This window comes from Ricinus communis, chromosome 10, assembly GCF_019578655.1.
Source record: "Ricinus communis isolate WT05 ecotype wild-type chromosome 10, ASM1957865v1, whole genome shotgun sequence".
Lineage (NCBI taxonomy): Eukaryota > Viridiplantae > Streptophyta > Magnoliopsida > Malpighiales > Euphorbiaceae > Ricinus > Ricinus communis.
Window position 1 is genome coordinate 18,347,288 of NC_063265.1, and position 15,095 is coordinate 18,362,382.

Genomic DNA, 15,095 nt, shown 5'->3' on the forward strand with positions numbered 1-15,095 from the left:
TTGTGATGTTATATATTTCTCTGGAAGTTTTAATAGTTTATATTCTTTTTTATTTTTTTAACATTTGTCAATAAAATTACAATATTAATAAATAAATTGTGTAAGAATTTATAATATATTTATTAAAATTTAAATAAAGAATGAAGTTTGGCTCTTCATATTTGGAGAGACAAATCAACTCTCTAATTTATACTTAAATAAAAAAAAAAAAGATTAATTGAAATCTTCTTTTATAGGATTACTTTTTATAATAAAAAAATTTAACTTATATAAAAAAATCTTGAATGTTTCAATCCAATTTGATAACCGGGCATAATATACATAAGGGATTATGCTAAGTAAATTGAATTTGATCATCCACATTCTACTAGGATCATATTTTTGAACCAAAAACTAACTCTAGTTGAACTCAGTAAGAAAATCCTATTATATACTAAGTATTCTCAAAACATACATTGATTAAGACTAATTCCTACAAGATTAAAGTTCTTTATCCATTTTACCCTATATAAAAGCATCACTAGAAGACTCATGTATATAATACATTCAAAATTTAATTCTCTTTTATTTTTAAATTTTTTGTTGATTTAGCTATCGGAATGAGTAGTAGAATAATATCGTTCCATACTTAACTAACATTTTAGGGTACTTAATTAACATTTTATAGGTAAATCAATCAAGAAATTATTAGTAGTAATGGAAATTAAATTTATTACAACTGTTAATATTTTGATTTATATGGGTGTAAATTTTAAGAAAAATATAGTAAATAGAAGGAGTCATGTAAACTCAATGACCTACTTCAAAACACCAAAGTTTCAGAATATTAAATTACCATTTTTGTTGAAGGACTATAAAATTTTAAAATTTAATATATATGTATAAAGTGTTATATGGCGACATATGTCACTTAAGAAATCCACTTGTTGCCACTTGAAAAATCTCATGTTCTATATATAGATATGTAGAAATGATACAAACAATCCCATAATTACCATTAAGAATAAATAATAAATATTTAACAAACTTGGATCAAATCTCAAAATACTGAATTAATATTATATTTAGTGTTTCAAAATTATCAATTAATGTTTCTTGATATTTATTTGGATTCAACCATTCCTTTTCACTCAAATTCCTCTATTTATATTTTATGAGAAAATTTTGTATTTTTTTTTTTTTTGTAATTTTTTTTTACAATTAAATGGTATCACCAACCTCAAACTTCAGAATATTTGGTCTCAATTTGCATGTTGACCTATAGCATGGAAGAGTATGTATGTTTGTTTATTGTGGGTATAGAGCCCTATTTGAAAAAGAAAGGCACTGTATTTTGGTCGTGGGGACATAATTAAAGTCATTAAAACCCATATTATTTTGAACATGAAAGGGCCATATTCTTGCAGTATTCCACAAGTGTTAACAATTAGTTTGGCATATAGAAAAAAGGCAAGTCACTTTGAATCTGGCGTAGACATGCATTCACACTTCAATATATGCGAGAGTAGGAACACATATACATAAATTGACATGTGTTGATGGCTTAAATTGAAGATAGAAGAGAACCCAAATATTACCTGTAAAATAGGGCCACCTTTTTTCTTTTTCCTTTAATCATATAAGAGTGTTTTATTTCATAGAACTACCAGTAGAATGAGGAAAAAGTAAAGTAAAAACCCATACAACAACATGACAATAGAATTGAGCAACTAACAAGAAATGACAAGAGAGACATATGCCTGTTAGAAGGCTAACTCGAAGACTTAAACTGTAAACTTCTTGAGGGGGAGATATAAATCAATATACACTTCATTGAAAAGGAAACGCAAATTATTATAACAAATAAGTGAGAAGGGCCACTAGTTGACCAAAAATGGTCCGCAATAGCCCTACCAAGTCAAGATATTGAAAAGGAAATTAAAGGCAAGAGGGTTCTAGAGAAATAGAGAGCAAAAAACAAAAAAAGAAGAAGGCAGATAGTATTTCAAAAGTTATATTCTTATTTATATTATGTGTATATATTGTAATGAATATAGAGTAATACGTAAATATGGATATTTATATTTAAATGACCGACACACAATATATTTGATAATTTAAAATATAATAATCATCTATCAATTTAGTTTATAAATAAAAATATCATAAAAAACAAATTAAAACTATTATCTAGATATTTTAATATGTCAAAATTTAGGTTAAAAATATTACTAATATTTTCTTAAGAATAGTCCTATCATCAATAAAAGACAAAAAATATTCTTACTTACAAAAGACCAATTGATTATCAATTTGATATTACGAGTTTTTTTTTTCTTTCTCTTTTAATATTCTCCATGCGGTTTGAAAATTAATTATTTTAAGAACTTTGATGCCATAGATAAAGATATCTAAACAAAAATAAAAATCATAAGATTAAAGGATCTAAGTATATGATAATGATTTAATTGGTAGATGCTATTAGGCAAACCGTACCTATATATATGAACAACAAGGACCTCAAATTGTGCCCACTAAAACAAGCATAAGCTTTTCATAAAAACTAATAATCAAAGATAAAATAAAAAATTAAAAAAGTTCTGTAATAATAGTGGCTATGATCTTGATGTTATTTGAACGGTAGAAGAATTTCCATGCTTCATGGAAGAACTATTCTCTCATAAAGGAAGAAAATATATATACTATCAGTCTATATATATATATATATATATATATATACCCTTTTATTTTATTAATGTTCGTTATAATTGTTTGATAATTGAGGAGAGAGTATATATACAATGAAGGAAACATTCCAAGCCATGTGCCAATTATGTAAGAAAAGGAACAAGTACATTTGATGTGATTGTTATTGGTTCCCAATTTGCATCCCCACCTTTGATGTTTTCATTTTTCGTTTTGGCATTAAAAAGTGGAGAAGGGGTCGAATGGATTCTTTTCCCTATGAAATATTTGTTAAATCACATCTAATTTTGGACATAAGTTTGAACCAACATTTACCTCAGAACTAGATAGAAAAATCTAATTTTAAGTGAGACAATATTCTTAAGAAATCATTCACTCAGCGTACACAGAATAAAAAATAGACACTAGAATTTTTCAATTAAAATATTATGTAGCAAAATTTCGTACGTGTAAAAACATTAGTCAACAGAAATATTTTTCTAGTTAAAGAGAAAACTAAACTATTTTTCAAGAAAATGACTTTCATTTTAAAAGTACTTTTAGTCGTCGGATGCCAAAACCGACCATTCAAAATATTTTAGATTTATTTTTTAGATAATATTTTATATAATATTTGATTGAAATATAAAAAATTTATAAAATTTGTATATATTAAATGAAATGAAAGGCAATTTAGCATTATATATAATTAAATTCGTATGAAATTGATTATAACTAAATTAAATTCTAACAAATTAAATAAAATTTCTAAATGAAAATCATATTAGTAAAGTCAATATACTCTGTAACACCAAATATCTCTTTCAATTTTATTATTATTATTATTTTCGTGTCTTTTTTTAAATGAAATAAATTTTCTTATGAATTTTAACTAAAAAAATAGCATTAGATACATTTTACAGTTTCATTTTTCAAACTATAAGATAATTTTCAAGAAAAAGTTGGTGCAGAATATCTTTTTTAGAAATAAACAAACCTAAGGCTCAAATTTAGGTGGTGAACATGTTAATTATTATATACAAGATAAAATTACATCTTTTGAATTATATATTTCATGTCAAACATTAATTAATTAATTTGTTTTATTGAAAAATATTTATGTTGTATTATTATATAATTATATGTTTTATATTTATAGTATAATCTTTAAGAAAATCTATATATGAAACTTATCTTATATATACCGTAAAAAAGATATTATGTTTAATCAAATGGAATAATGTCAGATTCCTGAAATTAATTATTTATTCGATACTCAATTTTCTTAGGAAAATGATTCTGAATGGGAAAGTTGAAAATCCAGTAACCAAACGCCTCCTATGAGAATCAAAGAATTTGGAAAAGAGTCTTAAAGTTGAAAGAAATTTCTAAAATTAATAGAGACAATTAAAAACAAATTATAGAAGACAAATTCGTTTTGTAAGTTATCAAACTAAAATATGTGATGCGAATAGTCACCTTGCATACATTTACATTTATTAATATATTCTTTTTGGGCCAATAGAATATATTATTTTTCTAACTAAATTAATAGTCATTTAGTATATTTGCTGCCCTTTTTTTAATTAAAAACTTTACAATACTATTTAAATAGAATTAGTTTTTCAGTAGTAATATAATATATAACATACAAAATTTAAAGAATATACATATATATAATCTAAAATATAAATTAATAAGAATATTTTTGGCTTTTTCTTTTCTTAACATCTGCCTTCTATTATGTATTTATTTATTTATTAACAGATCCATTCCTTCTTTTAAAAGAATTCTTGAGAATATTGCAGATATAAAATAAATAAATAAAGGAAAAGTTTGAAATTTATCACACTGCCATATTATGAATTATTAATAATCAAATGAATCTAAAAGAATAACTAAGTTATCTTTATGAATGTCAAATAAATTGATAATTATATAATTTATTTTTCTAACAAAATTACATTGAATTTTTGCAAAGTTAAAATTTTAGATAGAATTACTCTGTTTATAGTGAGGTTTAGAAAATTATGTTTAATCTTATATATGTATAATTAGATTATATTTAATGTATATAAGAATTATACACAAGTAGAATATTCAGGCCTTGTACGTAAAAACAAACTAGCATAAAACTCTTTTTTAACTCTAGATTAGACCTCTTCAAAATTTGTTTTACTAAATTAATTACAATCTCTTATGTTTAATGTAATAATATTTGATTAATTTTAGAAAAGAAATTATTCTAATCAATAATTTTCCATTACCTTAAAATTAATAGATGTTAACATTTTTTGTTTTAATAAATGTGAATTATATAACTTAAAACTTTTAAATTTGACACATATTAGGATTAATTTCTTAAATAGCTGCAATTAAATATACATACTAATTCTATTTATACTAGGATTAAATCTTTCTTTTTCCATAAATATGCATATCTTTATCTTTAAAAACTAAAAATGAAGTTAATACTGGATGTAGCAATTAGCTCGTTAAAATCACCCGACTGTCAAACAGCTAAAAGGGACGGTGGGCTTCTGAAACTATAAAATGAAAATGTTGCATTGGACTTCGGCCTATAAATCTAGTGCATGTTTTATCCAATTATTATTTTTTAGTCGTTTATTTACCCATTAGTTTTGGTCCAACCAATTTAGAGCCCAATAGGGCATGGATTAAATAATATGAAAAGTTGAAGACGAAAAATCAAAAAATAAAATAAAAAGGTAAGATTTCTTTTAATTCTATTATGCTACTATATTAATACATGTATGTGTTCATATTATATAATTTTTTCTTGTAATTTTTATTTCTAAGCTAATTAAACACCTTTGGTTATAATATATACATAAAATTGGGGCCAAGTCTATTATGAACTTGTTCTGTTTGTATTGCAAATAAAAATATTTGTATATTTCTTGATTTAAAAACATCAATTCTACCTTTATTTTTTGTGACTCTATATCAACATGTCAAGTACTGATAATAATAATAATAATAATAAGTCAAAAATATTTTCATAGGTATATTTCAAATATTTAAAAAATAATTGAGAATAATGTTATTAAATTTAAGAATATTTGCTATTATAAGTCTTAATACATGTATATAAAATTAATAATTAAACAACTTTCATTATAATACTTCACACGATGTGTATGACAAGTCAAAACTAGTATATAAATAAAATCGAGTATATAATTCTTCTTTACAAATGTCAATAGTTTTAGAAATTAGCATAGTGCCTTGGACATTGTCAAGAATTTGATACATAGATATAATGCAAATGTATAATTTTTATAGTAATTTTATAATTAGTTTATTAGTTAATAAATTATTTTTCCAACGAAACAGTGATTCTCATTATAAAAACTTGTAATTTGATATATTTTAAAAATTATATTAATTACTAAATTAGTTTTCTATTTAAATAAATATGAATCATATTTCTAATATCGATTTCATAAATCAATGAATAAATACTTATAATATAATTCTTATATATGTTGTATTAATTGAATCCTAAAAAATACTAAAACTTTTATTAAGTAAGACGATCTTTATTAAAAAAAAAAAGGCATTTTAAATTGTAATTGTTTCCAAATACTGAAAATTACATTAAATTTTTATTAACTTATTGTATATTATTATTTATAATTAAAATAATAATAACAAGTAAATAATTAGTACTTACAATTAAAGTCATGAGACCAAAAACATGCTTGCATTATGCATATAAAAATTCTATATTCTTTCTGTCTTTCTTATAAAAAAAAATAATAAAAAAAGAGGCTTTTATGAATAGAGTTTATTGTAAATTGATGCATATAGAATAAGTTTATTTCTTTAAGTAACATAACATTGATATCCTGCACTCTCCAATGAGTGCATAGTGATCAAATGCCCATCAGGCAAAACTAAAGCAACTGGGCAATGTTGAGTGAGTATTAAAAATTACAAGTTGCCTATAAATAGAGGAGATCAATAGCCAACTTTTATGACAAAATTCATACTAAGTACTCTAAGCTTAAGTAATATGCAACTTTAATGACAATATCAATATGCCTAAATTGTCAAGTAGTCTTCAGTACTCTCAATTCTGATGATAAATTATTTCTCTATTCACTAATATTAATTAGCTGCTTGTTGAGTTGTTGTAACATCTTGACGTACACCAAGAACTAAAGTTTGATATATGCTGATGCACAAACATATTCACTCCAATCACACATTCATGTACATCAAACCATCAAATCCATATAGGAAAGCGATTTGCGATTTTCCATTGTATCATCCCATTCAACCATCCAAAATGTCATGTGCAAATGATTGTGGCAAAATCAAGCCATTCAAGCTGTCTATCGTTTAATATGGATTCTTTTTTCTTTCTCGATCGAGTAGTATTTCTGTATTCGGTTGAGATTTTTACTAGTATATATTAAAAATTGAGTTATTCCGTTATCGATGTGCTGTTTTGAAATTTAAAAATATTAATTTTTTATAAATCGAGCTAATAAAATGAAGTAAGTAAATTTTGTGGTTGTCTAGAGCTTTGACGTGGGATCCTATTCCAACAAAAACTTGATGAATGTCGATTGTTGATCAAACAATGTTGATTGACTAAAATTTGTAAGGATAAATGTCAAAGATAGTAGAAAATATAAGGTATAATTAATAAAATCATCCATCCTTTCAATCTTAACTTTAAGGGGTTAATTATGACCTTTATTCTTGTTATTGCATCCTAAAGTGCTTTGGGCATAATTTTCTCCACTAATTACATGCTGAGGAAGTGGAAATTAATGAATGGGTAGCTTTGTTTTATGCTGAGAATTAAAAACTTACAAAGTGCAAGTTAAGGTTGGAACTTGAATAATAAGTTGTAGCAACTTTATAAAAAGAAAAGAACTGGAATATATGAGTGAAAGTTAAAGAGGGTAAACATAAAATGTTACTGGGCCACACCCTTGATGGGGTACAATGCACAGAAAAGTTTAGGCATTGTCTCTGAGGTGTATCCTTCAAATCTCATGACTCGATCTCTTGTTGATTCCTGCTTTAAGGCTGAACAGTTCAGACATGAAGGTTGAACCTATATTATGGATATGGTGCATGAAATGTTCTTTTTCTTTTTTGTTTAAACTTGGGAGAAGATGTCACTTCATTTCAAAGTAAAAGCAACGACCAATATATATATATATATTATACAAATTTAAAAAAATTTCTTTAAACTCTTTTGAGTTTTGAATTTAAATGAATAAATGAATAAACATTCGATATAAAAAGAAAAGAAGCAAAATATGAGACAATAAAATAAAACGGAAATACTTAATATGCTTATTAGAATAGAAGTTAATATGCACCTTGCAAGCATAATTAACATATAACCAACAATTTTTAGTAAAAAACGTGAACAGAGCACGAGATTGAGAACTACATGTATCATGATGGTTACAAATTGGAGCAAAAGTTGACATATTGGAGGGGTTTGCTTTTCAAAGAATATTGCTTTGGTTTAGTATATATGGAAAATCTATCAGTTTTAAAATAGTTCCAATAGTTAGGCAAAAAGTAATTGGTGGATGTGGGTAAATTGTACAAAGTCAATAACTAAGAGCTAGGAAATTTCACCCGAAGTAGCACAGAAGAAACCAAATGATCAGAACAGAAATTCAAAACTGCTCAGAGCATATATATATATATATATAGAGAGAGAGAGAGAGAGATAGAAAGTTGAAATATTGAATTTCCAAGGGACTTTCCCTGATGGTGACAAGTGATTCTGAGGGAATATATTAAAGGAAAGGAAGGTGATGTATTCAAATGTTCCAAATGTGACTGGATTGCATCTTTTGGGTACATGCTAGATTAAAGTTTGGATAATTAGGGTTTTTATTTTTCACTACTACTGTTTGTTTGCTGCCACCTTTGCTTTTATTTCTTTGTCTGTAGATTCTCTTTAACACCCATCTTCAATTGTCAGTAGAAACACACACAATCTTACCTTGTACTTCTGCACAATTCACTGGCAGGACTTTGCTTATTCCTTCTCGTTAATAGATCCTGGAGTGCTTCTCTTTTGGAGCTTAGTATCAGTTATAGATGCAGGTTGAAATCATATTCAATTGCTTAAAATCTGTGATTTTTTCAGTCACAGTCGACTCGTATTTAATGTACTTGGAGGATTGAGAAATTATTAAATGCTAGAAATATAATCTTATAAAATTAATGGTGATCAAAAACTATATAAAAATATAGTTATGACGAACTTATTTAATGCATACTGTACATATAATTTTATTGTCAATGAATTACTATATAGAAAAGAAATCATACTCTAAGTAACTGAAGCTAAATGTACTTTGTCTTTAGTTCAAGAAATGATTACAAGAAAATATATACATATTGTTCTCAATTATTTAAAGACCATAGATGTGTCTCATTCATTATCCGCAAAGCAAGTTACATTTTTATTATTTTAATTTAGTTATTGAGTGCAAGTCAATTTGCTCATCCAATTTCTGTGATAGTTACCTGGAAGTTGCAAAGCAAAATGCAATAGAGGTAGACACCGAAGAACACATCTTATAGATAGACTCAGTATATCACATTATTTATAGATATATTTAATAAAACAAATCAGATCAATTAATTAATGATTTCATATCATCTTGAAAAATTGGTTACGTAATAAAAATAATATTTAAAATCAATTAATCCAATATGAGATAGCATCATTAATTAATACGCCTTATTTTTATAAATATGTCTATAAATGACATGGTAGGCTGAATTTATCTAAAAATTTATCTATATATATGTGTGCAAGAGACATTTACTTTTAACACTTTAATATAATATTAATATATAATTTTTATATTCATTTAAATTATTGCATTAGTAATATAATTAATATATTAATTAATATGTTGTTTTAACTAAATAATAATTTTATATTTTAACTGATGAATTACTTTTCTAATTAAACAATTATTCAATTCTAAAAAATAATATTAGTTGTATAAATATAATAAATATATTAATTCAAAAGATAACAATTTTTTTTATCTTATATGGCCTATATTATTAATTATTCTTTTATTGAATTATTGTTATATATGTTTTCAATGTTAATTAAATTGTTTTATATAAACATTTTTAAAATAAAAATTCAAGAATATTTATAATTAAGTAATAACACTAACTATATCTAATCTCTTAGAAAATGACATCCCTAAATATGTTTAATTAGTTGCTTTAATAAATTGCACTTTTCTTCATATATTTTGTTTTTCTCCATTTTGTTGCTTGTGATTCTAGTCAATACTTTCTATACCAAAGTCTACACCAAACCCATTTTTGTATTTGTAATTTTCTGGTCTTTTTTTAACATTTTCTACTACTTTTTTTAATGGCATTCCTTATCGTCATCATCAACCATCATCTATAATACGTTTGTAATTGTATCTAATTTCCAACTCAAGATCAAGAAGTCAAAAGATTAAGGGTTAATTATGAATTTTCCCCCATAAGTTTTCACATATTATACTATTTTCTTCTTGTATTTCTTGTATTACATTATATCTCCTCCAGTTTTCCTTGGTCATATATTGGAGTTAAAAATGTTTGTAAAGTATTAAAAATGACTTATATTGGGTAATATATGCTATATAATAGACCCCTAAGATTTATCCTTCTATATTAGTTATATCCTTTAGTTTGTGAAATTATAAAAATTTATTTTGTTAATTTTATAAGAATTTAGTTTGTTAATTTAAGCATATTCATATCTATACCCGCATTATTGATTTTATAATATCCTTTTTCTTTATATAATTTTTATGAGTTTAAGAGATCTTATCTTTTATTATTTTGATTAATATATGAAAACTTATAATAATTATGAGTTCAGAAAATATCTTTTTCTTTAATTTTGTTAAAAATTTTAATTAAAAGAATTTTGTTACATATATGGTTAAATTTTTTATTTACAAAATTTATATTTTATTAATTCAAAATAAATTAAATGCTAACAAATTAATGATCAGATTTCAAATATGAGGTCTTTTTAGAAACTGGTTATTTTTCTTATTTTAATGAGATTTACAAGAATAGTTAACTTTAATTTTTGGTCACTGGGATTATGTTGTGCTAAAATAAGTAAAAGAGAAAAAACTAATTATTAGCTTGTTAGACACTAAGATTAAGTTTTGCAAAAATAAAAATTGGAGGGGTACTTGAAATGTAATATTAAAAATGCAAGAACTAATTAGTCTAATAGGCAATATAAAGAGCAATTTAGTACAATAAAGAAGAAAAAAAAACTTGTCCAATAGGGCGATGATATTTCATTTTATTTTATTTTTTTTCATATTTTTATCTCCAAAAGTAACTATTTTGTTAATTTTTTAATAATTTTATTAATTTTAGAAATAAAGATGACATGTAAAATTGAGATTAAATATTATTTTTTTATTGAATGAATTTTTTGATGACGTGATAGATAAGGACCATATAATAATTTCTCGTAACTTAGAGGGAGACTCAAAATTGACCAAATATTAACTTAAACTTGTTGTACTGGTCAATGGTTTTTGGAATCGAATCTGCATCATGGGAGGTTTTGAAGTTGGGTTAACACTTAGATCTGCACCATGTTTATTATCTCAATTATAGAGTACTAAACTGAGTACTTCAGTTTTTAGGAAGTTTCCTAACAATTTTTAGCTTGCATACATCGGAATCAACTATATTATTTTAACATAATAATATTACACATTTTGATTCCTGTATACCTTGATCTGATACCTAAAACCTTCTCTTCTGGTATGCAGCCAGCAAAACAATTTACAAATTGTCAGCCCTAATTGTTTGTATATATATATATATATATATGGTAATGGTTTAGACTTGTAAGTTGGACTCTTGTTTCTGATAGCACATGGGTTTGATTTTGATCATTAGTTTAAGCTTTTGAGAGAGGTGAGCAATTGACTAACATTTCATATCAATAGTTTAAGGAACTTTCTGAGATCGACAATTAACTAACAATCTAACTTAAGGTTTTTGCAGCACTGACATATGTTTATCCTTTTATTTTTTTTCTTCGCAATTTAACTGATGCTGTTTTTGTTAAGTGCATTGCCCTTGATTAATTTAGACTGCGTTTCAAGATTCTAAAGAAAAATATTCATATACCCTTTGTGGCCTTGTTTCAATATATAAACACCAAATATATATCTACTATGATTTAGAGAGTAGTCTAAATAATATTTTTAGGGTAAATTACATTTGCGATCACTAAACTTTATATTTTGTAGAATGTATTTGATCTTCGGTTTGTAACTAGATGGTTATTTGAGTTTTATTTTTAGTAACGCCAATGAGTTTTCCGGCAAATGTGAGAAAAGATTATACGAGCGTCACCAAATTTTACATTTTATAATAAAAAAGTACTAAAATTTTAATTTTAAATGATACATAGGCGATATATTTTTATAATAAATCAAAGATTTTAGTACTTTTTATATTAAAATTTAAAATTTGGTAACTATATATATATAATTTATCCTCTAAATGTGTCGAAAAAATCCATCAGTGTTATTAAAATTAAAGCTAACCATCATTTAATTAAAAATAAAAAATTTAATACATTTTTATTGTAAAATGTAAGATTTGGTGACCGCGGCTATAATTTATCCATATTTTGTACTTGTAATAAAACCTCTCCACGGCCGCTGCTCCATATTGCCAGCAAAATCCTACCCGCTAGTTCTACCTCTAAATTTTTGTGTACATATATTTGCTCTCTTGGTTTTCACATAAAAGATCCCTGGATTACAGGTTATCCAAATAGACTTATTATTAAAGTCCATATGAATGGAAACAAAATTAAAAAAAAAATAACTATTACGTCATATTTATATACATATATATAGGGCAGTTAATGGACATAACTAATCAGTCATGACTTAGTATTTTTAATTACATGATCACTAGTATAGCCTGTCACGTTATATTATTTCTTGGGCTGGTAATTTTAGCGAAGATTAAGCCTTAATCTTCGTTCTCGAGTTGCTTAACAAAAATTTCTTTTATTCTTAAGAAGATTAACCAGTGTCTTTAACTCTCTCTTAAATGATCATAACCTTTAAATATATACCTGTTTTATAACCTCTCTCGCAATTAACCTAATCGAAATAGCCCTGCCATGGGTACATTTTTCAATAACGAAGAAGAACCTTAAATTTCAAAATATGTTAGCGGGTCTTATGCTTTAGGAACTTATTACGGATGAGTTCTTGATCGTTTCCAAGTCTTTGTCAATTTGCATCTATATCCAAGAGAAAAAGTGCAAAAAAGGGTAGAGAGAAAGTGGCCAAATTGCCCCTAACAATCTACAAATATTTGTAGGTGACTCTTCTTTAAATAACCTAAAAATCTAGTGGCAAATTGGTAATCAAAATCCTTTATAAATCTCAATTCAAGAAACCCCACGACATTGCTACACGAGCCAAGACAAGAAAGAAAGGGAAAAGAAAAATATGGTCACCCCTCTTCAAGTTTTCTCTACTACTACTACTGCTGCTGCTGCTGCTACAAAGTCACCATCTTCTTCTACCTTAAGCTCCATGAAGATCAAAACCCTAATTCACACTCTCATTATGTCACACGTGTGCAGGATCGTTCGAGCTCTATCAAAAGCAAAATCAATCCTTGTTCAGATTCTTAAAGAAAACCAACCTATAAACTTCATTTACCCTACAAAAGCTACAAAGAGAAAGCACAGAGAAAGAAAGATATTCTTTGGTTCATTTAGGTTGCACTACAACTGGTGTTCTTCACATGTATTACCAGTTCCAGCGCCAGTGCTTGATGGGTTTTCTTCTACACCTCATTTGTACTATGATTCAACGTGGAATTCCATTATTACTACAAGTGATGAACACGACGAGTCGTCTCAGCTTTCGGGGTACCTTCGATGGCTAGAAGAGAAGAAGGTAAATCAAGAAAACTCTACTACTAATAATAATAATAGTAATAACAGTAATGGAGATCAAGGAGATGTTGTGAATGAGATAGATCGGTTAGCAGATATGTTCATAGCAAGTTGCCATGAAAAGTTTAGATTGGAGAAACAAGAATCATACAGGAGATTCCAGGAGATGATGGCCAGAAGCATGTGAATGTGAATGTGATGAGGATATTTCTTTTTCTTTCTTTCTTTCTTTCTTTTTTTTTTTTTTTTCTTTTTGCTTTCCCATTCTTCTATGTTAATTACATTGGTGGGGTGAGGAAAGTACATAGTGATGGTATTTAATTTAGTAAGTGCAATATTGAATTATGGGTATTTAATTCTTTTCTTCCCTTTTGATTTTTTTACTTTTTGATGAAATTGGTAGCTGGGAGTGTCAAGAGGAATTGTACATGGATTTTGGAAGGTGTAGGAAAGGGAGAGAGACAGGGTAATTTGTGCAATTCTTTTCTTGAAATTGGTACTAATTAATGCTTGCAACTTGGAAGGTTCCAATGGTGGTTTAATTTAAGTGTTTTTTTTTTTCCTTTTCTTTGTCCCCTAATGTCCTGAAATTGTTCTTGCAATTTCCTCTATTTAATTATTAATTAATTTTAATGTCAACTAACATTACTGGGATATTGTTTGAATATAGAAGTAAAATATGATAATGATTCCACACTTATGTCCCTCAGATGTGGACGGATCATTTGGGATAATCCTCAAATACATGCATGATTAAAAGTGGTTGTCTGATCTCTTATTGCAAGACTTTCAAGTCTTTAATATATATATATATATTACATTACAATAGAATTTTACTACTAGTGAAAATCTATTCGATAAATTTTAAATTAGTTAAAGTAAATTTGAGAATCAAATAAAAAAACCATGTCCTTTAGATCTAAATGAATGCATAAATAATAATATCTCATGCTCAACCCACTAAAACACACATCTTAAAGTAGTTTTGTGTTGCATCCAAGTATTTGCCCCATAAATTATCCTAATTTTAAGCATATTTTGTTCCAGTCTTAAATCCCAAGATGTAGAAATTCTTATTTAATTAACCATAGAAAACACCTTTTTTGCTATAGTTAATCTAAACCCAATTAATAAAACTTTCAACAATGGATAGACATGATGTTCAAAAGGTGAAACTATATTTTCTTGAGAAATAATTACTTGGGATCACCAACTATATAAATCACCATCAAATGCAATAGTTAATTAATCAACTAGGTTGTGCACTAGTAATCTATGCTGTTTTATTTCCACTGTAAGTTAAGGATCACTTGTTGTCTATATAAGCTTCCTTTTAGATCTTAATTAATGTCTAAAAATAAGATTAAAAGTACACATCTTTCAGTACATGTCATTTTATGGACTGCAAAGGCTCATTATTTTGGAAATT

General features: G+C 26.1%; 1 protein-coding gene across 1 annotated transcript; it reads left to right on the forward strand.

Moving 5' to 3' along the window:
• Positions 1–13,133: 13,133 nt before the first annotated feature.
• On the forward strand, positions 13,134–14,189 carry LOC8261025. Its single transcript, XM_015728485.3, has one exon. The coding sequence runs from the start codon at positions 13,212–13,214 to the stop codon at positions 13,851–13,853; it is 642 nt and encodes a 213-aa protein (XP_015583971.1). The 5' UTR covers positions 13,134–13,211; the 3' UTR covers positions 13,854–14,189.
• The last annotated feature ends 906 nt before the right edge of the window (positions 14,190–15,095 follow it).